Raw genomic sequence first — 25,494 nt, 5'->3', positions numbered from 1 at the left:
TTGTTGAGGATGAGAGTGTCTATGTTGGTTTTTTTCTGTTATTTATAATGTCACACTTTGTGTGTGTTGTTAGTGCTGGAAAGTGAGAGGGAAAATAAGGGAGAGAGAGAGAAAGAGAAAGTTGGAGCAGGAGGAGGAGGAGGAGGGGTGGGGATGATGGTGGCAGATTTGTGATCATTTCTAAGCGGAAATGTAATAAAAACGGTTACCAAACAGCACCAATGAGAGGGATATGATTTGGATTTTTAAGCGATGGCACCAAGAAGATAAATTGTAGACGTTTTTGATTGTCGTTCATCACCAATGGATTAAGTTGATCATTTTGGGTTCTGTTGTACTGGTTTTAGAGATGATGATGGCTGGAGGGGAGGATTAAGCTCTCAAAAATTTTGGGCTTTCTAAGCGATTTATAGATAGCACTGGTATTTATGCTTCTCTTACTCTACTCTTTTAAGGTGAGAGAGATGAAAGAGAGAAAATGGCAAATAGAAAAGAGAAGCGAACAAAAAAACAAGTCCAATTAATATTTTGTCTCAAAATAGTGGCTCTTAAAACTGGTTTTGGGTTTTTGGAGAAGAGAATTAAGAAGAAGAAGAGAGTCAGAGAAGAAAAGAATTGGGGAGAGAGGACACGGTAAAAAGAAAGAAAGAAGAAAGGTAAGAAAAAGAGTAGAATGGAATTCAAAATATGGAATCTTTTTGCTCTCTTTTTTGTTTTCTTTCATCTAAAACGCTCTTCTAATCTTACCCAAAAACAACAGAGAATATTACCGCTCTTTTAGGATTCAATATTTATATTATTCTTTAGTTGGATGAAGATGCAGAGAGAATGAGAGAGAGAGATAGAGGAAAAGGAAAGAAAAAGTTAGAGAGAAATGAAGACAAAAACCAAGACGATGGAGCAAAGGAAGATGATCAGATCGCCATGAGAAACACACATTGAGGGAAAGTTGATGGTGATAAAATTTTAGAGGTTAACAGGAAAAAAACTAAGGCTGGTTGATGTTTATTATCATATAGTATGTTGATTAAGCTTAGAAAGAGAGAGAGAGAGAGAAAGAATAAAGAATAAAAGAAAGAGAAGAAAGAGAAGAAAGAAAGAGGATGAGGGTTAAGAGTTAGAGAAGAAGAAAAAATAAAATAAAAGAGGAAAGGGAGGGAAATAAGGGAGAATCTCCATCTTCATCTTCATCCTCATCTTGTCTCTTTTTTCTCTCTTTTCTCTCTCTCTTCTCTTCCATCATGATGATGTGTTCACTCTCTTCTCTTTCCTCTCTTCTTTAAAAAGAAAGAGAGAGAAAGAAAACCAAGAGAAAAAGAAGAAGAAGAAAAAATTTAGTCACTTGGAGAAACAGGAAACAGAAACCTAAAGATCCGCCTTTTCTTTTTCTTTATCTTCTTTATCATCAGTTCTCTCGCTTTTGCGCATGCGCGCGTCGCCATTTTCTTATGTGGAGGAGCCACTGGTTCGAATGTTTCTTTTGTCTCTTTCTATTTGCCAGTAGTAATCGACTCTTTGGTCTGTAACAATTTTTTATTTCTTTCTCATTTCGGATTCATCTTTCCTCTTATTCTGATTTTCTCTCCCCTTTTTCAATTTTTACGAAAAAAGTTTCCTCCGTTTATGGATCAGAATTTAGAAGAAAAGTGCTCTGTGTAATGCTATGTGATCGATATGCCCGTTAATTGGCCCACCACCGGCCGCACGCCCGGCTCAGCAATGGAGTACGTTCGTCAATTAAAGGCTTTAACAGCCTTTTCTTCACTTTTTGAATTCAATGCGAACCAAATTCGTGTTGATAATATTGTTTTTAAATTACATTCAACTTTGACAGTTCTCATACTTTTAGTTGGTACTATGTTCGTCTCTATGAGACAATATTTCGGTGAACCAATTGAATGTATGAACGGTGGAAGAAGTGATATACAAATTGCTACTATTCAACATTATTGTTGGCTTGAAGCTACTTTCTCCGTTCCTGGACCCAAAACGGAATATGCTGGTGTTCATCACGCCTATCCAGGTATTAAGACCCAAGGTCCAAATGATAAAAAGGTTTACCATAAATACTATCAATGGGTCTACTTTGTGCTAATTATTCAAGTACGTATTTTAATTAATTAACAAGTGTGTTTAGTTATGTTTACATCTTTTTCTACTCTTTTTTGTTATATTCTCTTTCATTCTTTTTCCTTTCTTTCTTTACATTATATTGGATGTGTGTGTGTCTGTTTCTTCAATTTCAACCTATTAAAGTGAATCATGTTTCTATCTACCTTTTTTTTCGTGCTCTCATAGTTTGAGAACCTTGTGAGTGGGTTAGCTTCATGTTCTGAAAGAACCTTTTTCTTATCATTTCATATATCTCGTTTTTTTCTCTCTTTCTCTCTTCCTATCTTTATCTATCGTTTCTTTTTTTTCTGAGCTTATTTCAGCAACTTTTCTCTTGAAGTTTTTCAAAATATATATTAAGTATCATTGTGGGAGCTTTCTCAAGCTTTACATTATTTTTTTCTCTTCTAATCTTTTTTTCTTTATGAAAATATCTAATTTTTTGTCTTTTTCTTTTCTTCTCTCTTTCTCCTTCTCTTCTGTTCTCCCCCCTTTCTTACCTATATTCAGGCCATCTTATTTTATGTCCCACGGTACATTTGGAAAGCAAAGGAAGCCAAGAGGATACGTACATTAATCAGCGAGCTTAAACAGCAACATATACTTGAAAGAAATGAATATGATCGCCAAAGACTAGTTCAGGATGTGGCTGATGCATTATTGATCAGCAATGACTACTTTTATCATTTCTTCATGTGTGAAGTGTTTTATATGATCCATCTTGTTTGTCAAGTATGGTTCACCAACATGTTCCTTGGTGGGGCCTTTCTATATCTTGGCCTGGAATGGCTATCATTTGCTCATGCTTCTATAGACTATCGATATGATCCACTCATTCGAGTGTTTCCTCGTCTGACCAAGTGTAGTTTTCAAAAATTTGGATTCTCCGGTACAATAGAAACAATTGACACTTTGTGTTTCCTACCGTTGAATATTGTCAACGAGAAGATTTATGTTGTCCTCTGGTTCTGGTTTCTGTTTCTCTTCATTGTAACCGGTTTCTATTTGATCTATCGAATTGTTCTTATGGTACTACCAGCAGCTAGGTATCGAAGATTACAAGCCATGGCTCCAAGTACAGAAAAGAAATATCTTAAAAAACTGTCAAGCCGATCGGGTAATTGGTTCATTCTTCAATTCATCGCAAATAATATGAAACCCTCACATTTCCGTGATCTCATTGATGAAGTAATGAAGGCTCATTTCGACCCAACCGGCAAACCATTATTTAAAAGTAATAAACTAGGGAAAGCGATCCAGAATGGTTTATCTGGTGTAACTCCCTCAGCTCCTAAAAGTTCAGGAAAACCTGACAAAAAGACAAAAAAATTTGACAAGAAAGGCGGTGGCCTTGATTCAATCGGTTTCAATGCCCCAAGTGCTCCAGGTCCGGGGTTTGTGGTAAAACGTGATCCACCATCAGGACATTCAGGTGACTCAGATGACTGGGTTGGCCTTGGAAGTGGCACAGAAGACCCTCTAAATGACCCTTGGCCTTAATGCTGATGCAACTTTTAATAATTGATAAAAAAATCATCATTTTTTACAATTTTTACTCATTTGCAACAATTTAAAGTATCATTCATCTTTAATTTCTACATCTCATCATTCTCACCTTTAAATTATCATCATCCCAACATTTTACATCAAACCTCATCTTCATCTTCATCAACTTTACATCTTCATCATTGTCATCGATCTTTTAAATTTATTACCAATTTGAAAATCAGAATCAACTTTAGAATCAATTTTACAAACCAAACTCTCTTTCTCTCTTGCTATCCACACCACCAACTCTCTCGTCTCTTTTTCTCTGCGTCTTCTAATTCACATGAACACCAACACTACCATCACCACAACCTCCACCACCAATTCATCATTTCATCATCATCAAGAAAAACAAACCATCTTCCTTCTCTCTTTTCTTCTTTCTCTTTGAGACAAATCACACAATCTTTTTGCTACAATTTCGTCCAGTTTTTTTTCTACTAAAAAAACAAATCAACAAATCAATTACAAAACAATACAATTGTCAGTCGATTTATATATGTATCAATAACAATAACGATAATAATAACAGTAATAACATCAAATAAATTAAAAAACTAAAAGAAGATGAACTCAATAGCATGAAGATAAAAACATAAAAATCTCACAAAATCTTAATTGTGTTTTCAATTCTATTTATAACAATATCAATTTGTAATTCGCGTAAACAATTTTTGTAACTCATGTTTATTTGGTTGATTAAATCAACAAGCTTTTCTTTTTTATTTAGATTAGTTGATTACAATGATTCTAATTAAGGAAAAGATCAGTTGAGAAAGGAAACATTTTTACTCGTAATTCTTCATGTGGATATTAATTGTTAATCGAAAAGGAAATTGATGGAAACATTTTGTTAAAATTATTCTTTTTCTCTGATTTTCGAAAATCTAATAATTTTTGTTCTCTCTACCAAAGAAAGGTGATTTTCGCATGAGGTCACTTTTATACGGAGAATAATCTGAATTGTTGTTGATCGTCGGCGAAGCTCTTGACTTGGTGAAAGTCGCTTGTCTTTCGGGCGAGCGTGAGGGTGACCTTGCATCAGAATAACGGAATCGATCAGATAATCTACTTGGACTATTGGTCCTCGAATTGTTATATGATCGATGGTTAAACGAAGGTGAATTGTAACCATTGTCACGAACAGTCGAAGATGATCTTGAACTATTTTCCATTCGAGATTTTGAACTGTCCTGTCGTTCGATTGGAATATGACGAATAGAACCATCGTACAATAAGGGTGACATTGATTCTCGAGACGATTTACCGAAAGTTGTGTCCATCAGTTTATTGAAAGATCGAGTTGCGTCTTCTCTTTCCTCTGGATTATTAAATGACCTTTGAAACGCTTCATTTCTCGAAGTGTCGTTGATCACTTGACCATTAGAAGTAGATTTAAATTCGTGTTTAACGTTGCCCTTAATTTCACCGGAAGTTGAGTAACGCGATCGACCATCTGATGTATCTTCCATTCGAGACCTTGATCGGTGATCACTTGGAGAACTCGGTTCAGGGGCTGGATCATTAATCGAAAGTTCAGCTTGACATTCGCGTTCAAGTTCATCCATTAAAGTTCGAGCGTCTAAAGTATTGAACCAATTTACTGATTCCGAATCACGATTGGTTCGAGTTTCCTTTTTGTCCATTGCAGATGATGATCGGCTCATCGATGATTTCATTTGTTGCCTTTCCTCTGATGCTCGACTTGATTCTTCCCGATGTAATCGACTACCATGAGTCGAATATCGGTCAGAACTTAATTCCCGTTTTCGAGGCGACTCCTTTGGATCGGCATCTTGTCCGAAATAATAAAATGAACCTTTGGGCTTTTCGCTTTCCATTAATCGAGAACCAGAATAACCACTTGATTCAACTTTGATTCGATGAGAACGAGCCTCAGATTCAGTTGATTTCTTATTCCTTGTTCTTCCATAAGCTTCATCATCACTCGAATCCTTTTGAACAATCAATTAATCACAATTAATAGAATCATAAACAAAGAGAAACATAATTAATATAATGGAGGGAAAACATTATCTCTCTTTCTCAATTGGATCCATTGTATTTCTCCTCTTGATTTAAGTTGTTCTACTTGAACTTCTTGTTAATTGTTCTGTTTAATTGTGGAATTAAATTATTGAATTTTGCTAATTTTCTCCGATCGATTTTCTTTTTCGTCATTTCGAACTATTAATCGTAAATTCTTACCTCTGAGAACGAAGCTTGGACAGAAGCGTCTTCTTTGAATGGTTTCTCTTTGATCGAAGAGGAAACACTTCTATTGGAAAATCTTGATTCGTCTCTTCGGGAAATCGATGATTGTTGATACTTATTATCGACAGAATAGCCATCATCATGTCTTTCGAATCGCGATTTATGTTGATTATAATTAGGTGATTGTCGAGAATCAGGTGAGACAACACGAGGCGAATACTCTTTTTCCACTGGGATTGATTTCTCTCTATTATATTGTGAGGATGTTGTCGACCGACGGTCAACCGATGTTGACCTTGACTTGTCGAAATTCTCTGATTTTCTATCAACACTTGAGTATCTAAATTAAAAAGAAATTATCACGTGTCAATCTAATTATTTTCTCAATAGAAAATCATATTTATCCTTACCTGTTTTCTCTTCTCTCATTTTCTTCTGAAACATTTTTCGATCGACTTTCCGATCTTCTTGAGTCATTCCAATCACGATGATATTGAATTTCTTTTGTTGATTCTTTGGAAGCCTCTGGTATTGCATTCGAATCAGCTTTGCCCTCCGGAAGTTCATCATCATCGACTTCTTCATGATGCTGGGTAACCGTTTTCTCGGTGGTTATTGTCCCATCTCTCTGACGTTTGGAAACTTCTTTCATCTCTTCTCGATCGGCAAACTTTTTCGATTTAGCAGCATAATGGACAAGTTTACCTTTCGGTCGACTTGAGTCAATTTCGCTCTCATCAAGTTGAATCAACTCATTAGGAGAAACCAACGCTTTCCTATGAATATCATAGCCTGTCAGCTCTTTTATCGATTCATCGTGATACTGTAACTGCTCTTGACGAGCTTCACGTGTTGTGTTACGTGTTTCCACCTTCTCCGAAACAACAGCCTCACCTGGTAAACCTTTGTAATCCTCGACAGGCAAATCACCACCTTCACCTTTTCCTCCACGTCCCGATGAGCCTTCAAGCTCTTCCGTTTTAATATCTTCCTTGGTTCGTTGAGTGACCTGAGGGCCGCTGTCAGCGATCACTTTACCATCCTCCATAACAATTTGTCTCTGTATTCGTGTCTCAATTTGCCGAGTCTTATGATTAACTACTTTCTTAGATTTAGTCCATTCCTCTAATTTAATCAACAAGAAAACGAAAAGCAAATTTAAATCATCAAATGGAATCAAATGTTTACATGTAACCCTTACAGTCGAGGAAGAAATCAATTCATATTCATACTAATCTTTTCCTCTTTCCGATAACTAATTCCTCTTAATCTACTTGGATAATTGTCAAATCAATTGATTAGATTTATATGATTATCTTCATACTACTTTATACCATTTAATTACTTCGAGGCCACTATTCAAATGATCAACCACTAATCACTTATTTCAATAACTACAATCAACATGAAAAAAAAGTTGCGTTGGTTGATTGGCCTTTGATTGTCTTGATTCCTAAATAACATTGACTGATTATCAATTAATTACTTTTTTTGCATTATACAATTTAACCTTGAACTAATTTAACATTTTATGTAGGAAGATTAAGTTAATTGTTGTTAACTATTGGAAAGACGCAAATTGTAATTGTGATAACAATTTAAGATGAATGTCAATGTAAATGATTAAAATTAAATTCCCATGAATTATCAATAAATTAATAAGTTTAAATATATTTCCCCTTAACTATTGGTATTTAATTGTTAACAATAAATCAAATAGATAATAATGAACACAAACAATTAACTGATTAATGAAAAATTCAAATTAATTGGCTTATAATTTCAATGGTAAATCTTTTCTCGGTTAATCTTATTTTCCTATTAGATTTAATTTTAATCAGTTTAATTGTTTGGTGTTTATTTTCATTAATCGATTTGTTAATTGTTCAATTGTTAAACACTTTGTTTCTCATTAATTACTTACCATCTCTGGAAATAGGGACAATCTCATCTTTACGAGTATCAACCTAGAATCAATTGGAATTGGATTAGATCAGCTATCCAAGTGATTTAAATTCAGCAATTGGAATCACAATTAAATCAACTTACCTGAAATTTATTTGATTTATAATTAACATCATTGTTGTTGTTATTGGTCAAGTAGCTTTTGGTACCGTATGGATTAGCGGCCGTTGATTTGACCACAGTTTTGTTACGTTGTTGATAATTGGCACTTGATTGGTACGATTTTGATTTCTCCATGATGATGATGATTATAATCAACAATTAACTTTACAGCGATTACTGATTGTTGACACTTTAATAGTTTGGAATTGAATTGAGGAAAACAAAATTATCGTAAACACAGAGCGACACAATTATGATGAAGATCTCAGAATGAAGTAAATGTTAATTTCAATTTCAATTTCTTAATTGTGATTAGTAAAGTGAGTAACAATCAAGTGAGTTAAATTTTACGAAAAAAAAAACCTTAGCAATGAATGAAAATGATAAATATATACGTAAGAGAAAATGTTAAAATCAATTAGTGGGCGAAGTAGTCGATCAACTTATTAAATTAACTAAATTGTTCACAATTTAAATCCAATTCTCTTTCTAATTTCTCTTACTTTCTTAATTTCCTCCGCTTGATTTGCTTTCCAGTTACTATTCATTATCAAGGGAATGTAATCAAGTAAATAATAAGTTAATTGTAAACATTTGAATGGGTGTTCATCATGGTTAATTGTCCTTAATCACTCCAAACATGGTAAACCCAACGTAATGATTATTGATTATCAACAAACTAACTAGAGTTTGCAAGTTTGTTGAACATGAAAAAACTCAAACAATTAGTTGTTTTTTTTCAAAACAATCAAATTGTATTTACAATTTTCTAGGTGAAACATGTAAACAATTAAATCAACAATTAAGACAAATTGTCAAAAGTTAAATATTCATTTCCTATGATGGTTTAAATGATTGATTGACAATTACAATTGATGTAAAAACTTTAATTGTCACATTTTGATTTTCAAGAGACAAGATAATCAATTCTAATTAAGTTAATTATTAATTGTACAAAAAGAGATGATAATTTTTGTGTTTATTATACAAGATAAATTGTTTCATTTTCTTAATTGTTGTAATTACAAACTAATCATACAATTGAACATTAATTGTGGTTGATGGTTAATATTATCAATACAAACATTATTGCAAATTAATCTTAACTGTTAATTGTTTCCAATTTCTAATTGATTGTTGATTCCATTTAATGTTTACCTTTTAGTTGATTAGATAATTAATTTTTTTTTCTAATCAGATAATAATAATTAATTAAGTTCAACAATCTAATAAGATTTTACCTTTGATATCAATGGATTAACCAATTTGGTCAATTTCTAATCAGCAACAATCAGTTAATCACCTAAATATGAAAATTAACAAGATTAGATTTTGATTGATAAAATTAATTTAATTGTAATATTACAACAATCCCTTAATTGTGTCTATTCAGAAAATAATAACAAAACAAAACCTCTTGGTTACCACATAGAAACCAAACATGGAGCTTTAGAAATAAACAAAATCGAAACAATTAAGGATCAACTACAATTAGAATTTAATATTTTTCATGCTTACAATCAAAATTAACAATTTAATTAAGTGTTTGAAATGATTGGTTGTGAAAAAATTAGTAAATTGTGTCTTGAATCATCGATATAATCAACAGAAATCAACAGTTATCTTGACATTAGTGTTTCCCTGAGCAACTTTAATATTAATGAGCAAACAATTGGAGTTAATTAATATCAATTGTGCTCATTAATTGGTGACAATTTAATTTGTTTTGTTCTCGTGGTGAATTTGTCTACAACAATGGCTACAACAACGGTCACGAACAATGTTACTGGTTTGGGTTCGGACTCTGTGAATGGGTCAATACCTTTGACCAACAGGGAGAAAGAGTTGAGAAAATTGTTATCCGAAGAGAGGAATCGAAGTGAACAACGAAAGGATAATTATCTACAATTAAGAGATGAACAAATTAAATTGCGTAAAGATTATTTAACTTTACAATCGGAGATTAAATCAATCCTCGAAGAGACGAAAATTTTGAAGAAACAGAAAGATGATGAATTGGAAATTGCGAGAAAACAGTTAGATGATCAAGAAGAATTGATTGACAAATTGAGGAAAGAATTAAATCAACGAGATCCTGTTCTAATTAAACAACAATTAGCTGATAAATTACAAGAACCTTATAAGAGATTAATGAAGGAAAAGGATGATTTAATGAGGGAATATGATAAACTGATGGGAGAACTTAAATTGTCCAAGCAAAAGGTTGAATTTGTCCAAAAGGAAATGTCCGATTCCATTGAAAGGTCAAAGCTGATCTACGAAGCAGAGGTCAATTTAATACGAAAAGAAAAAGAGGAACTTCGAGTTAAACTTTTGGAACTGACCAAAACCCCGGAAGGTCATCGGATTATGACTCTTACCAATGAGGTGGAAACACTGAGCTCACAATTACAGAACAAGGAGAAAGCCCTTAAAGAGGCGACTCGTCAGTACGTTAAGATCCAGGACACAATTGAAACTCTTGGTTCGGAACAGGAAAAATCAATGATTGAACACGAGAGACAAATTGACCAGTTACGAAGTCAATTGACCGCTGCTCGTGAAGATAATCTAAATCTAGATGGTTTGATTAAACATCTTCGACGAGAAAAGGATAAACTTAAATCGGAAATTAAAAGGTACGAACGTGATTTCGATTCTCATGAGAAAACACTGACCAGCATGGAAAAACCTTTGACCAGGAAAAGGAGCGATTAAGACGCTTGTATGCAAAGGAAAAAAGTGATTTAGAAATTGAAAAGAACTCACTTGTTGATCAAATTAAAAGTAAGTTAATTGTTGTTATCCTTGAGCCAAGAAAACAAAAAACTATATCAGTAAATCACTTTGACTGCAAATCGCTGATTCCAACAGAAAAAACTAAATTAGCTAACAATTAACTCTACTTTCCAATTAGTTTTCATGATCATCTAAATCTAAATCTAAATCGTATATATTTGCCAATAAATCAACTAATTGTTTTCTTTTTCTTTATCCACAGGATTTAAAATTGATTTAGAATTGAAAGCTGAACGGATTAATTGTTTAGAGAAAACAATTGAGACAAAAGAGAAAGAGTTTCAACTTCAAATTGAAGTAATCAAGCAACAAGAATCAAATGATAAAAGCGCCTTGGAACGTGAAAGGTAAACAACAATTTAAACCACAATCATCTAATCAACAATCAACGAAAAGTTTTTCGAGAAACTGAAAAGTACAATGAGCAAAATTGATGAAATTTGTGAATAATTTACTTTCACTTAGTAAATACACCGAAGATGATGTTACGTTATTAACAAGAATCATGATTAACAATCTAATCTAATCAACTAATTAGATTGTTAAGACTTTTCGTCTTGTTCAGACTCTCAACTCTCAATTTCTTACCTGCTCTTTTCCTCTTATCCTCTTCAATAAACCACAACTAATCATTATCTTCGTGGTAATCGTTTAGTAAAGGTAATTAATGATCTCGAAAATGATGATTAGCGTATTAGAATTTTCTGTTTTTTTCTTCATCTTCAATTGATGTGTGTCAATGAGTCAGAAGAGAAGAGATTTAGAATTATTATATTTTCTTCTTCTTCTTTTCTCTCTCATTCCATCTCCAGAACTATTGTAATTGTTGATTGTTGGTGTGACTTGGAATTGTAATTGTTTATCCTCATTTAATTTCTTTTCTTTTTCTTCTCATTCATGATCCAGGTTTACGTTGGAAAATCAATTGCTGAAACAAATGAAGAAAAGAATCGACTAAAGAACGAATTAGATAATTGTAAACGTCTATTGGATTCTAATTGTGAGACTCGAATGAATTTGGAGAAAGAAGTTATGATTTCGAAAGCGAAACTTGAATCGTTTCAAAGTTTCCAAGATGAGGTTGATCGTCTTCGTCGTAATCAAGTTAATTGTTTGGAAGAATTGGATAAGGTCAGAAGTGAATTAACAACCGTCTCAGCGATTAACAAGGATTTAACTGTACAATTAACTCGATCAGAATCAGAATACAATCGGATAAAGATAATCCTGGAAGAGGAACGAAAAGAAACTGTTAGAATTAAAGTAGAAAATGATGAGATGATTAGTAAATTACGAGTCAATTTAGATGAGGAAAGGAATCAATTAAGGATGAAAATTGATGATTTAAATTGTGAGATTAGAAAGAAACACAAGGAACGTGAAGAAATTAAATTAAAATGTAAACAATATCAAAATCTAGTTGAAAAGTTACAATTAAAGGTTAAATCTTTGGAGGACAATTTAACCACAATCAAACAATCAACTGATGAAATGGTTCCAATTAAAGCCTACAAGGAGTTAAAGAAACAATATAAAGACTTGAAACGTAAAATTAACGATCTACCAACGAGCAGCAATTTAGTTAATTTAGTTAATCACCAACCTGGTAATCAACAACCTGCCTTATCATCAATATCGTCTCAACATTGTATCAAAGTTAATAAGTTAACAAGGGAAAAACAAACAACAACAACATCTTGATTAATTTAATTGTCTTTCCCTTAATTGTCATGATATCTTTTTAATTACCACTATCATATTTATATTAATTAACTGTCATTATATTGCAATCATATTTTTTTGTCACCTTTGCGTTTTTAATTTTTACATTTTGTTTACCAAAGTCTCACAATTTGATTAAATCAGATTAACAGCAATTAATCAATTACAAATTAAAATTATTCGGAGAAATCGTGTTGATCAAATGATCAACAAGTGACAATTAAATTGTCGTTGAACAAATTTTGCATATTCACTATCATGGTCAGAGTTACGGATTATAAATAACACTTAATAATAATCAACACGTTGGTTAAAAATATTCAAATGATTTGGATAGTTAGTTAACTAGTTAGTTAAGCTAAATGATAATTGTTGTGATTACAATTGTTGAAAGTAATATAACTTGAATTTCAAGCTCTTTCATCAGGTTGATTGTAATTCTTAGTTTGTTTTTTTCTTAATTTCTTCAACAATCTAAATTTATTCATACACAATGAAGATGAATCTTTTATGCTTGGGTTAATAATAAATTATTATAATTATTATATCTAAAAGTTGACCGGGCTAATGACCGGTAATCGTGAGAGACGATTCTTGACCACTACAAGAATACAATAGATTTACATGAATGTAAGATTTTCATGTAAATCTAAATTGTAACAATAAAGATTCAACTTTTTTTCTCATTATTTACTTAACCAAAAAAAAACTTTTTTTTTCCTTCTCGAGGAAATTTTGTTTTCTCAGTCAAGTTTTCAGGGGAAATAATTCACCAATTGATTGATTGTTATAATCAAGTGCCGATAGAACCTCAATTGGTGATGATGACAGTCAATAGGATTGGTAAATGTTGTTGTGTGTAAAAGGTGAGAGGCGAAAATTAATTGATGAGTTAACAGCGACAATTGTTTATGTTTAACTGCTGTTGTTGTTTAATCCAAGACCTTAATTGTTGTAGTTACTTAATGAGAGTCTCGTGTCTACCATAGTCCTTATGTGATCATGTTAAGTTTCAAGGGCAATGGAATTAACTTTTTGGACAAAGAAAAACGATAAGTAAATAAACAAAAGGAACCACAATTAACATTAATTCACTTGAATGATTTGTTGTTTTTTCCTTTCAACTTGCGCCATCTGTCGGTGGAATTTATCGAACGGTGATTTATTGCCAATCGAAGGTAAAAGTCTTTCTCCTCTTGAATTAACCATTAATTCCGATTGAAGTTTTGATCTTTTCTGAAGCATTTAATCAGAAAATTTTTCTCCATCTCTTCTTTAACTGGAAAATCACTTGATTCACTTTTCGGTTCCCCTTTTTTCCTTGAAACGAAATGAATTTACTTCATGTACTCTCTTATTTTGCCTCTAGATTTGTTTTGATGATTAATATAATTTAGATTCACATTTAGATTATTGATTTGTTGTTGAACTTTTCGTCTTGATTATGAGGAAAATTGGAAATGCTGAACGAATAGAAAAAAACGGGTTTTCTTTAAATTTTCTTTCTCCTATTGTCATCATTTGAAAAAGAGATTGATTCAGAAAAGTTCAATCGTTTTCTTTGATTCCTTTTTCTTTTATAATTTTTCTTTCGATGTTGGATATTAAAGGATTGGTCTTTCGTTGTGGTGATTGTAGATGATTTTCTCCGCTGGATTAATCGCATTTAATCTCATCTAACGTTCCAATCAAATCTCCAACCATGTTAATCCAAAGACAGGGACAATTAATGATCCAACGTTTGATTATCCAATTAAGTGGAAATATTTAGATAACTTTAAGATGATTCTCCAATGTTCCAGAATAGGTAATGATTATCATCCATCGTTGCAATACCAAATATTCAATATTTATGGTTAATCAGACAAAGAAAATGAGGGAACAATCAAAAATCTTGAGAACATCTTATTGAAGATTATACACCATCAGATGAGAGTTAATCATCAATCTGACACCTCAAGTATTTACTCAAATGGTGTAAAACTGATCAGTGTCTCAATCGTAAATGGACAATGTCCTTCATCTGATAGAGGAAAAATGAAAAAATTCATAGAAAAGAATAGAAAAAAAAAGAAAACCAAATTTTCTCTTAACCAAATAAACATCGTCATCTAATTTCTCGTAAATCTTTCCATATCAAATGATGTCAGTGATTCAAGTATAACCTTGTAAATCCATCTTGAGACATGAATAAATTTGATTAACAGCGTTAACACCAAATTGTACAAAATCAATCAGACCCAAAACAAGTTTGTTAATCAAAAAATAGAGAAACTCAAAAATGATCAACATCAAAATTCACCAGTTATTGTTTTCCAAATCTTAATCTTCCATTTCCATACCAACAACCTAATTAGAACATTGATATTGACACAGTTTGAAACAGAGAGAGAGAAAAAAAAGAGAAAAATTAAAACAAAATTCTAATTATTTGATTAACTGATTAATCTAATTAAAAGATTTGATGTCATTCCAATCAAGGTGAACAGAAAAAAAGATCAACATTCGGTGGAAGAACAAGTAACTCCATCTATCGATTTTTTTTCGCGAATTCCATGTCATCTGTTGTGTTCTCATGAGACAATTTTACAATCAAATTAAAGTTAATTACTTGTAGAAAACTGATTATAAAATTACAATTAAGTAAATTATTGAAAGACTAACCTGTCGGGAACAAATTAAGACCAAAATGAACAATGTAAGTAAAAAACTAAAACGAACTCGACCACAATTCACCTGACCACGTTTTTTCTAACATGTATTCTTATTAAATGAATTCTATCTCGACAGCAAAACATTATTTTTCCGTTCTTCAAAGAACCCAACCATGAACTACAACAACAATATGACCTGATAAAGTCAAAAATAATGTCTTTCTTTGAGGAGGATCATTCGACAGTGTAAATTAACAGATTTCCTGAACAATGAACCCATACAATACATTGAACAATCTATTCGTCTAATAATGCAACTTTTGGAACATCCAGTTGACGAAGAAGGAGTTGATAAGCAAACCAAAAAGTGGATTGGTTAAAGAAAATAATGGTAGCTTTTCGAAATCAGTGAAACTGAGAATAGCCTTAGAGGCCGGAAGCTGCTGCTATTAGTCCATCACAGCTCCCGCACCTCAAAGCCCAAAATGAAGATGAAGAAATATCTATCGTAACAAAACGAAAAGACCTCGGATAAGATCAGGAGACCAGAAACTGGAAATTCTCACCCGCCGAGAAACAACAAATCGATCACAGAATCTTCTACCAACGACTGCTACCACACCCACCGTGGTGAAGTGGACGATGAACCGTATATTCAAATTAAAGTAAATGGTCCATTGAAACAAGATCTGTTAACATTCTCACAGACATGATAACGACTTTTGAATTGACTACCAATTTAAAATAGTAGCCTGAAAAAATTCTCATGATTATGGTGAACACGAGAATGAACGATCAGATCTGTTCAGAAGATTTAAAGAAATTGAGTTGAAGTGAAACGATGCCTATGGAAGACCACAAATTAAAATCAATTTCATGAAACCACCGATCAACACGAACTGGGAAAGTCACATCGCAAGAATCATGCTAATAAATGGTTTCAGAGACGGAAAACAATTCAAACTGCTACATTTTTACGAAATGGGTCCAACACCGATAAATGGGGTGTTGTACTAGAATTTCCTGCGATAAGATCGATAATAGAATCGAGACTGAATGATTCGAATATCTACTGGATCAAATTACGCAGTCACTGATAATTTCCCGATCATGTCGTGTCGAATGTGTCATCGATTTGGACACTAAATGAAATTGTCGAAACCAACTAAAATGCCGGTGTTCAAATCAGCATTGCATCAGTATGCCCATCGAAATCATTTCTATGCCTCGTGTGGAAAGGGACCATCAGGCCTACAGTCAAGACTGCAAATTATATTGCTCTGAGCTGCAATTTGTAGTCTCTGACGATTTCAACTACAACTACCTAATGATGTGATTTCCGAGCTAACCCTGATCTGGCTTCACTCTGAACCAGAATTGAACCTCTGGAATAAAATACTTCAATGCTTAACCCTAATATCTATCCAATAAAAACTTTTGAGCTAACCCTTGATCTGGCTTCACTCTAAGCCCGAAAAGAAAAACACGATTATTATAAGTAATAAATTCTTTAATTTCAAAATAAATCATAAAGGTTGACCAGTTGGCAACCATTCAAAATCAACTAATTGATAAAAAGTAAACTTCCTCGGTGTATCGAGAGAAAAGCTCAGGAAATTGGCTCATGAAATTTACCATTATTAACCTCTTGATACCCATCGGAGGTTTTATAATAACTAAGTGTGTAATCATCTCAGAAGATAAGTAGGATCATCGGGTGAAAACGATCACCAAGAGAACGTACAAAATCCTTTAAGTCATATAGACTGAACTAAAAGCTAAGCGACTGAAAACAAATTCATTACCACCAAAAGGACAACAAGATATTCCTCCGGGATGATCTCGAAATCAGGTGACTCCATTAAAGGCCCACGGAGGCTGATAACTAAAAATCAGGTAACCGCACGAGTTTAGCATCCTCGATAGTCCGATAGCTGCTTACAAACACTTCATCGATCACATTGGGACAAGTTATCTAACCAATACCTCAATACTTAACCTCGGTTATGATATCAGACTTTCCTCAAAGACTCCAAGGGCTTCAGGGTCAAGTACAGGAAATCATATTTAAATTTAAACCGGAAATTAGCACAATGTTTACAAACGAAAGTTCCTTGAACACAAAAGTAAATCTATTACGAAAAACAGGAAAATCGTTACACAATTTTCTAATGAGATCGAAATAAGTTGCACTCTCTTGCCCTCCTGGTGTTTGATAAACTCGATTGCAGAAATCACTGAGGTCTAAGTAGAAGCATTTGATGATCATCGAGATCTAAATCGAGCAATGGTTTAACTTTAGGAGGCAGAAACTGATTACCGGAAATAATTTCTTCTCCAGGTGAGGGAATATTACGAATAACAAAATCACTCTTGACTGAAGCCTTAACCATATCTCTCGCACAAAATTAAACACGACAACTGTCCAAAGATATTTACTCGATCTTAGCTTCTAAAATATCTCGCTCTGAGGTTAACAACACAATTGGTCCCAATCTCACATGAAGCTTGTAAATAACAGGAGAAGAGTTCATGAACAAAAGCTGAGAGTAAATAATGAGAATGGCTGAATTAAAAACAATGTCCGCCAATATAAAGCAGTCAAAACCGAGGCTGAAAAGAAAAGAAATAATAATTAGTATCGCTAGTCAAAAACCGATTTCACGAAATCACCATTATGACCGGCCCTTTTTCAACCATTAGATTGATGATTGTAACAACTCATATCATGAGCTTTTCGGAAAAAACATAACTCAATCCCGACAAATGGTCGACCATAACAGAAACCATCACTTTAACAATGTGAAAAGTTACATCATCCACGGAAAGGGTTTGAGTAAATTAACTTGGTGATTTTAATCTTACCATCATGAACAGGAACTCACGAACTAAACTGAATTTAGAACCAACAAGAAAGAATTGGTTAACGTATTTACGATACAATTAAGTTTGATAAAACCATTGAGAGGACACAAAGTAAACTCGCTCAGGATAACGTCGGACATGATAACAGAAAATTGAAATGAGTTTCAAAAAGAGAGCCAGGAAATTGGATAGCTACCTGGCAACGGAAGGTAAACAAATTAGATCACAGTTAAAACTAAAATGAAACTCAAACTTTCCGTTAATGTTAATAGAAATTCAGATTTAACTAATCTAATTATAAATAAAACTCTAGAAGCAACTTACGCTATTGTGTCAATTTGTGAGCCATTAAAAACGATAAATGACCGAATCGATAATAAATTCATTTATTCCAACGAAGGAGATGGTAATCTGTTCACCAGACATCGAGAGCAAAGTAATCCAAAGAGATGCCAACAACTTGATAATACTACAAGTAAAAGTATTCAGTTAATAGTGATGGTCATATGTACGAGGCCATGGAAGACACATTATTTTTGATCATCTAATACCAATAATCAATTCAATAACAACTAAATTTCAAGAATACTCGATGACACTCATGGGCGATCTAAATACGTCGGATGATTACTGGCAAAAGTTGATGGAATCTTCATGGATCCAGAAATGGGAAAAATAGAGACTTTATGATGCTCTGGTTGATTCCTGAAGAGAAATGACTGAAACCGGCTGACAAAATCTTAGATCAACGTTTAGAAACACCGAATGGGTGATCGATATGATCTTCACCAACATGGAAATGGAGAATGTGTTTACTGAAGAATCGAACTCAGACCATATGAGGATAAATGTAACAGCGGAATTAAAACCAAAAGGAACGGAAACCAATATAAGAGAGAAACAGAAACAATTTGGCTCTGGCTCATTAAAATGTCCAAACAACTACGAAACACCCAAAAATGGTCAAAGAACATCCATTAGTAAAGATGACGAGAGATAATTTTTCCGGATAATCACGGAAATGGGTATGGAAAATCACAAAAAGAACCGATTCAGAAGACTATTAGAAAAAGAAGAAAATATTAAAGAAAAACCATTAACATGGAAACAAGAGTTGACGAACTATCGACGGAGATAAAGAGGAAAATAGAAAAGTTCAAAGAGAAACTTTTGAAAAAGAAAGAATAGCAAAGATCTGGAACCTCATAAAGAAACACATACTTGTTGAACCTGAGAAAATTAACTGGAATGATGAAAGAACGAAAAAAAACAAGATTGGCTACAAGGTTTTGATACAACTAAAACCAAAATACAAGGATGAACCAGAATACATTCAGAAACTTTGGCCTTACGAGATAGATATGATCAAGAAAATGACAGCCAGATCATCGAGTCTCCATGATAATTTCAGCAAAAATTCATGGAATAAATTCAAGAAAAGAATGAACCAATCATATTGTGGCTGATCGGAGAATTTTCAAAATATCTCATATTCCAAATGTGTTGACAACTGTTGGTTGTGGCTTCGTCCCCAAAAAGAAGGTAAATTGAGAATGGTTAGAACACCCTGTTATCTATTGAAAATCATAGACAAAATAATAGCGAATAGACTTATGGACGTTCTGGACGAATTCCTACTACCAGAAACCCAATTTGGTTTCCAGAGAATGAAGGAAGAGAAGATTATTACCAAAAAATTATATGATCGACAATTCAACATATCAACGATGATAAAATTGATGAACAGCTTTACGACGAACCTTGCCCAAATCCGGTGTCGGTTAATCAAGAGCTCAATCAACAGTAGCACTGATAGATGCATTGAATAACAACAGCTGGCTAACAATCTACGACAATGGAAAAAACTACAAAAGAATCAATCATATGTATCTCTGGCTATTGGACCGATATTGTTTATATTGGAGACCATTGTATAAGGAAATGGTGGCAGAGAAGATAAAGGTATTTGCTTACGCAGACGATATAATAATGGTTCCAATAACAACATAGAAACATCCCAGCGATAATGGAGGAAAAGAGTACTTCAGGAAATCAATTTGAGAATTAACGAGGAAAAAACTGAATTTATATATGTGACGAACAGGATAAATTTGAGCTGGTGGTTTACAGCATTCAGAAGGAACCAACGATGGTTGACTTGACAACGTTAGTAAAATCAACATATGTGAATGAAGATTCCAAAATTCTCGAAAAGTGGCCCATCATCAAGTATTTAAAAGGTAATACAACTGCTATTCTCGTCGATAGTATGGCCAAAGCTGTACAACATTTCCTGATGATGTTCATGTTCAAAGAACCTGAGATAGACAAATGATAAAATTAATGGGGGCAAATGGTCATAGGTTCAGTGGGAGAGAGAAACAAACAAAATGGTCTTACCTGATAATCAGAAAATATCCGAATTACATCGGTCAAATCATAACAAAACAATTGGAGAGAGAGGCCAACGAGAAAGGGAAAATAGAGAATCAGAGATGGTTAAAAGAACTTGGATACCAGTACAATGGGTACAAAGACGAATGGTCAATGCAGGTAACAAAACTGGTACAAGTCGAGACAAGGGAAAGGAAGAATTGAGATAAGAATTAAGACGATCACGGAAAGAGAGACGAGATTGATGACCTACTAGTTCCAGGATCGGCGAATCAATATGAACAACAGCTGATATCAGTGGAACTGATATACAGATGTTTCACAACAAGGGAATAACAATCGAATTAGATGAGATGTCGGCGAAATATTATCTTGGTGCATCCGATTTCGCTATTGGCCTGAGAAGGATAATGTGTAAACCGGGCGACTGGACGTATAAAATAACCAATCCAAGAAAGTGGACTGACGGGAAAACGGTTTGAGGTACCTGTCTCAGGAAACCGAACACAATCTTGACAACGAAAATAATCAAAAAAGGATGGAAAATATAATAGAAGAAAATTATAAAAGTCAAACTCTCCATTGACAAGACTCAATATAAAGATACAAATGAAACTAAATATGAGTCAAAGAATAACGCTAAATAAACTCACCTATCACTATCCGATGCCCAAGTGCTGGGGAACAAGTTAACGCAGATCACATTATAAACAAATGTCAAAACGAGTTGAGATGGCCTGAACTACTAGAGATCAGAACGAAAATGTCGATGAATGGAACCAAAAAGACCTGAAAACAATTGAATCAATAATTAAACACATTAAACTGGAAAGTGAATATTCTTGTTAACCTCAACCATCGGTGGCTTATGACCGATCGATCAGCACCGAGGTGCTCAGTCATATGACGACTGTAAATAGTCACTTCTAAGGAGGCTCAATAAACTCATTTTTTATTTCTCTTTCAATGTTTATTACATTTTCTTTTAATGGTTAACTGGTTAATTAGTGTTATTAATTTTTCTTCTGTGAATTTATTTTAAATTTTTAATTCTATTGAGACCTTGGATCATTAAGTAACCGTTTGTTTCTTTTTGTGGCTCTTAGTGTTTTGCCTTTTCATAGAAATGACTCTAAGACCAGTTGAAGTTGATTTCAACGAGAGTTGGGGTCGACTACGCAATACACTTGAATCTGTGATTTTGTTGAATAATGTTAACAAGGCTGAATGGTCTGAACGATTTTCCGATGTTTATAAGATGTGTGTTGCTAAGCCTACACCCTATCCTGATGAACTATACGAGGAGACGAAAAAATTTATCATCAACCATGTGAAAAAGTTGCATTCACAGATATGCTTGCGAGTTCAAATGGGTGATAACCTGTTGGTTAATTATTATCAAGAATGGTTGGTTTATCGGGATGGAATTCAATTTATGGATAAATTGTATATGTATCTTAATAATCAACACCTTAAGAAGCTTAGATTAGGTGAAGCTGAGCTTAATTATGGTTATGCTGATGCGGAAGATCAAAAATTGGAAATTGGTGAATTGGGTCTATCCTATTGGAGAAAATATATGATTGAACCTTTGTCAGATGATTTGGTTGATCTTTTACTTCAAGCATTCGAAAAGTATGGATTCGTTTTATATTCTATTCAAAAGATTATCGATTCTATTTGACTGGGATTAACCTTGTTCACTCTTACATTTGGAGATTCCAAAATGCTTAAGATTCATACTCACTTTCCAAAGTGAAAATACAAACAACAGAATAGCTTTGTAAACATTACATTTTCTAACCAAATATTCAATATTCTAGACTTGATCTAAATACATTTTATTTGTTCGATGTGTTGAAAATTATCAATCTAAAACATTTAGATTATAAGAAGAGCCAAGGTTTTCCATTGTTACCTTTTCTATTCCTTGATTGATCAAAGCAATCGTTGTACTTCAATATTGACCATTAAGTTATTGTTATTATTGTTTTACTAATATTTTTGTTAATTTTTTCTCTTCTTTTCATCTTTAGTGACCGTTTGGGTAACCCTACGAATGAGAGTGTAATCCAAGGAGTAATCGAATCTTTTGTTATGGTTGAACAGTATAAAAGAAGGAGAAAGACCTCAATCTTTACAGAGACATTTTCGAAACACCATTTCTAGAGGCAACCCGGAAATATTACTCAAGAGAAGCTTCTAAAATTCTTGCTCAATGTGATTGTTCCCAATACATGGAAAAAGTTTTACAACGTTTGGATTCTGAGATATTACGAAGTCGTAAATATTTACATGTATCATCACACGCTAAAGTTAGTGAGGTTTGTGAAGAGGAAATGGTTGCTAATCATCTTGACTTTTTACACGCTGAATGTCAACGAATGGTGATCAGTGAAAGTAGAAAAGATCTTCACAATATGTTTAAATTACTCAAACCAATCGGTCCTGGGATACAACATCTCGTTTCTGAGGTTCAAAAACATTTCACCAAAATTGGTTTAGATGCCATAATTAACTTGTCTGGAGAAAATATTGCCAATAGTTTTGTTGAAAATCTTTTGGAGGTTTATCGTAAACAGAGAGATCTGATTAACGATGTTTTCAATTCGGATCAACAGTTTATTGGAGCCCTGGACAAAGCGTGTTCATATGTTATTAATCATCGAGTCAATTCAAAACTTCCTTGTCGATCAGCTGAGCTTTTGGCTCGTTACTGTGACTCTCTTTTGAAGAAAACCTCTAAAAGTGTTAACGAATTTGAAATTGATGAGAAGTTACGACGATCGATAACCATTTTCAAGTATATTGATGATAAGGATGTTTTCCAAAAATTTTACGCCAAAATGTTAGCCAAAAGGTTAATCCACTCACAATCAGTCTCAATGGATTCAGAGGAATCAATGATTAACAAATTAAAACAAGCCTGTGGTCACGAATTCACCTCTAAACTTCATCGTATGTTTACCGATGTTAAAATCTCCAATGATTTAAATGATTCTTTCTCTGATTGGTTGAAAAATGATAAACGTGATTTGGGTGGAATTAATTTTAACATTTTCGTCCTTCAAGCGGGCGCTTGGCCATTGGCACAGAATTTATCTTCTCCCTTCTCAATGCCACAGATATTGGAAAAATCTTGTTCCAATTTTGAATCTTTCTACAATGAGACTTACCATGGTCGTAAATTAACCTTCCTCCATCATCTATCAACCTGTGAAGTGAAAATTTGCTTCTCAAAGAAACCCTATTTGGCCTCAATGTCGACCTATTATATGGCCATTTTACTTCTCTTCGAAAGTACCGATAAATTATCTTTCAAGGAAATCCAATTGAGCACTAATCTAACCGAAGACCTTTTATCCAAACATCTTAGTATGTTAATAGAGATGAAACTTCTTAATCACGATCATGTTAACACCCTTACCGATACTTCAACCAATCCACCAATTGTAGTCGCTGGTAAACCAATACCCAACAGCGAGGAAGGTTCATCGCCCACTTTGATTAAATACACTTTCGAACCTGAGACCCAATTAACGTTGAATCTCAATTTTGTAAGCAAACGAACACGTTTCAAGATCCTCGCCGTCAATCAAAAAGAGGTCACTCAGGTAAATTAATCTTCTCCTTAATTTAAATCTTCCATTTCATATGTATAGAGAAAAACTCTGTTAATGATTATTTTGTTTCTTCTTTTCATCATCTTCCTTTTTCTAGCAACAAGAAGTTGAACAAACTCACTCATCGGTCGACGAGGACAGAAAACTTTTCCTTCAAGCTGCTGTCGTACGAATAATGAAAGCTCGTAAAATAATGAAACATAATCAACTAATCCAAGAGGTGATAGATCAGGCCAAGAATCGATTCGGTCCAAGTATACCAATGGTAAAAAAGTGTATCGAAGCGCTCATCGAGAAACAATATCTAGAAAGGACAGCAGCCCAAGATGAATACAGTTACATTGCTTAAAGTATCAAAGGAACACCAATTTTTTGAAAATACTTTCGACGATAAATACCTCGAATATTGTTTTGTTTAGCTTGCTGATTATCGAACATTTTAATCCCAGTGTTTTCTCTCGTTCGTTCTTTTTTTGTACAAATCTTGTTTATAAACAGATTCTCCCTTTCTCTTGCTCTTTGTTTTACTTTTTTCCTCTTTCACCAACTAATCCTAATGGAAGCAAACAAAAGTGAGAGACTTGTAAACATCACAAAAAATAACAATATAAATATATATTTGAACGAGTATATTAATATATTTATAAATGTTATTATTGTTATAAATGTAATATCAGGCAATTATCCTGAAAGCAAAAGAGAGTGATAATTACGAGTATCCATCCATCCATATCATTAATATTATCGATTAACTTGAATAACTTTCAATAATCAATTAATATTGGAAAAATAATCTTCACTCTCTTTCCCATTAATTGTAATCTCCCTCTGTCACTTTCATAGTTTCAATGTTCAATCTTATTGTTTTCAAACTTTGATGACCATTAATTGTACAAAAAAAAACTGAAACATTTAATTGAAAACAAACGCAAGCATAATATGTTCAACAATTAACCCTAAACAATCAACTAAGACACAACGTAAACTGGCAAAGTGAATTACAATCAATGGTCAATGTTTTTCCAGAATGGATCTTCTTGTTAATCATGAGAATCATTTTTTTTTTGTGTCAAAATCAATGCAAGAAAAACAAATACAAATCCCTGTCACTTTTACTCCCTGAAAAATTATATAATTAGCATCTAATTATATTTTATCTCTTCTCCCCTTCCACTAATTGTATTAATCGTGTAAAATGAAAAGTAATCACTAATTTAGAAATAACAATTACCGTTGATATGAAAATTGGAAAAGTTTACGTTGATTTCGTGGTACAAATGTCCAAATATTCGTGATTGTGATCGATAAATTTTTCTTACTTTTCTCTTTCAGAGATTCTGCTCATTTCTATCATCATTTTATCTTTTCCCCTTTTCGGGTCTTTCATTTCTTCTCATCATCTCAGTCTTTTCTCCCTTTCTCCTCTCTCACCCATTCTAATATCAATAATCATCTCACTCCCTCATCTCCTTCATCCATCATCATCACCATCACCA

General features: G+C 33.3%; 4 protein-coding genes across 4 annotated transcripts; 3 read left to right on the top strand and 1 right to left on the bottom strand.

Annotated features, from left to right (window-relative positions):
* Positions 1–1,520: 1,520 nt before the first annotated feature.
* LOC128391603 (innexin inx2-like) lies at positions 1,521–4,278 on the top strand. Its single transcript, XM_053351517.1, has 2 exons — positions 1,521–2,103; positions 2,623–4,278. Exons 1-2 carry the CDS (start codon positions 1,675–1,677, stop codon positions 3,610–3,612), a joined length of 1,419 nt encoding a protein of 472 aa, XP_053207492.1. The 5' UTR covers positions 1,521–1,674; the 3' UTR covers positions 3,613–4,278.
* A 68-nt stretch (positions 4,279–4,346) lies between these two features.
* Positions 4,347–8,784, bottom strand: LOC128391601 (serine/arginine repetitive matrix protein 5-like). The gene is made up of 5 exons (XM_053351516.1): positions 7,924–8,784; positions 7,799–7,841; positions 6,285–6,999; positions 5,869–6,214; positions 4,347–5,615 (listed from the first exon to the last, which is right to left on the bottom strand). The coding sequence occupies exons 1-5, from the start codon at positions 8,074–8,076 to the stop codon at positions 4,548–4,550; spliced, it is 2,325 nt and encodes a 774-aa protein (XP_053207491.1). The 5' UTR covers positions 8,077–8,784; the 3' UTR covers positions 4,347–4,547.
* A 140-nt stretch (positions 8,785–8,924) lies between these two features.
* On the top strand, positions 8,925–12,617 carry LOC128391604 (uncharacterized). Its single transcript, XM_053351518.1, is given in 2 exon segments — positions 8,925–10,683; positions 11,647–12,617. Coding segments are annotated over 2 exon segments (1,782 nt in total). The 5' UTR covers positions 8,925–9,696; the 3' UTR covers positions 12,442–12,617.
* An 8,712-nt stretch (positions 12,618–21,329) lies between these two features.
* Positions 21,330–25,243, top strand: LOC128391039 (cullin-2-like). Its single transcript, XM_053350865.1, is given in 4 exon segments — positions 21,330–22,010; positions 22,412–22,487; positions 22,490–23,989; positions 24,096–25,243. Coding segments are annotated over 4 exon segments (2,337 nt in total). The 5' UTR covers positions 21,330–21,501; the 3' UTR covers positions 24,348–25,243.
* Positions 25,244–25,494: the final 251 nt, after the last annotated feature.

Source organism: Panonychus citri, unplaced genomic scaffold, assembly GCF_014898815.1.
Source record: "Panonychus citri isolate SS breed McGregor unplaced genomic scaffold, ASM1489881v1 Contig00134, whole genome shotgun sequence".
Lineage (NCBI taxonomy): Eukaryota > Metazoa > Arthropoda > Arachnida > Trombidiformes > Tetranychidae > Panonychus > Panonychus citri.
The sequence above is the reverse complement of the archived record's forward strand: the minus strand, read 5'-3'. Positions and strand labels throughout refer to the sequence as shown.

Excerpts from the sequence above, each read along its gene's own strand:
- LOC128391603 (XM_053351517.1), top strand. The coding sequence starts at position 1,675 with ATGCCCGTTAATTGGCCCACCACCGGCCGCACGCCCGGCTCAGCAATG. Across the intron at positions 2,104-2,622 it reads ACTTTGTGCTAATTATTCAA|GCCATCTTATTTTATGTCCC; the intron begins GTACGTATTTTA and ends ACCTATATTCAG.
- LOC128391601 (XM_053351516.1), bottom strand. The coding sequence starts at position 8,076 with ATGGAGAAATCAAAATCGTACCAATCAAGTGCCAATTATCAACAACGT. Across the intron at positions 7,842-7,923 it reads ATAAATCAAATAAATTTCAG|GTTGATACTCGTAAAGATGA; the intron begins GTAAGTTGATTT and ends AATTGATTCTAG. Across the intron at positions 6,215-6,284 it reads AATGAGAGAAGAGAAAACAG|ATACTCAAGTGTTGATAGAA; the intron begins GTAAGGATAAAT and ends TTTTTAATTTAG.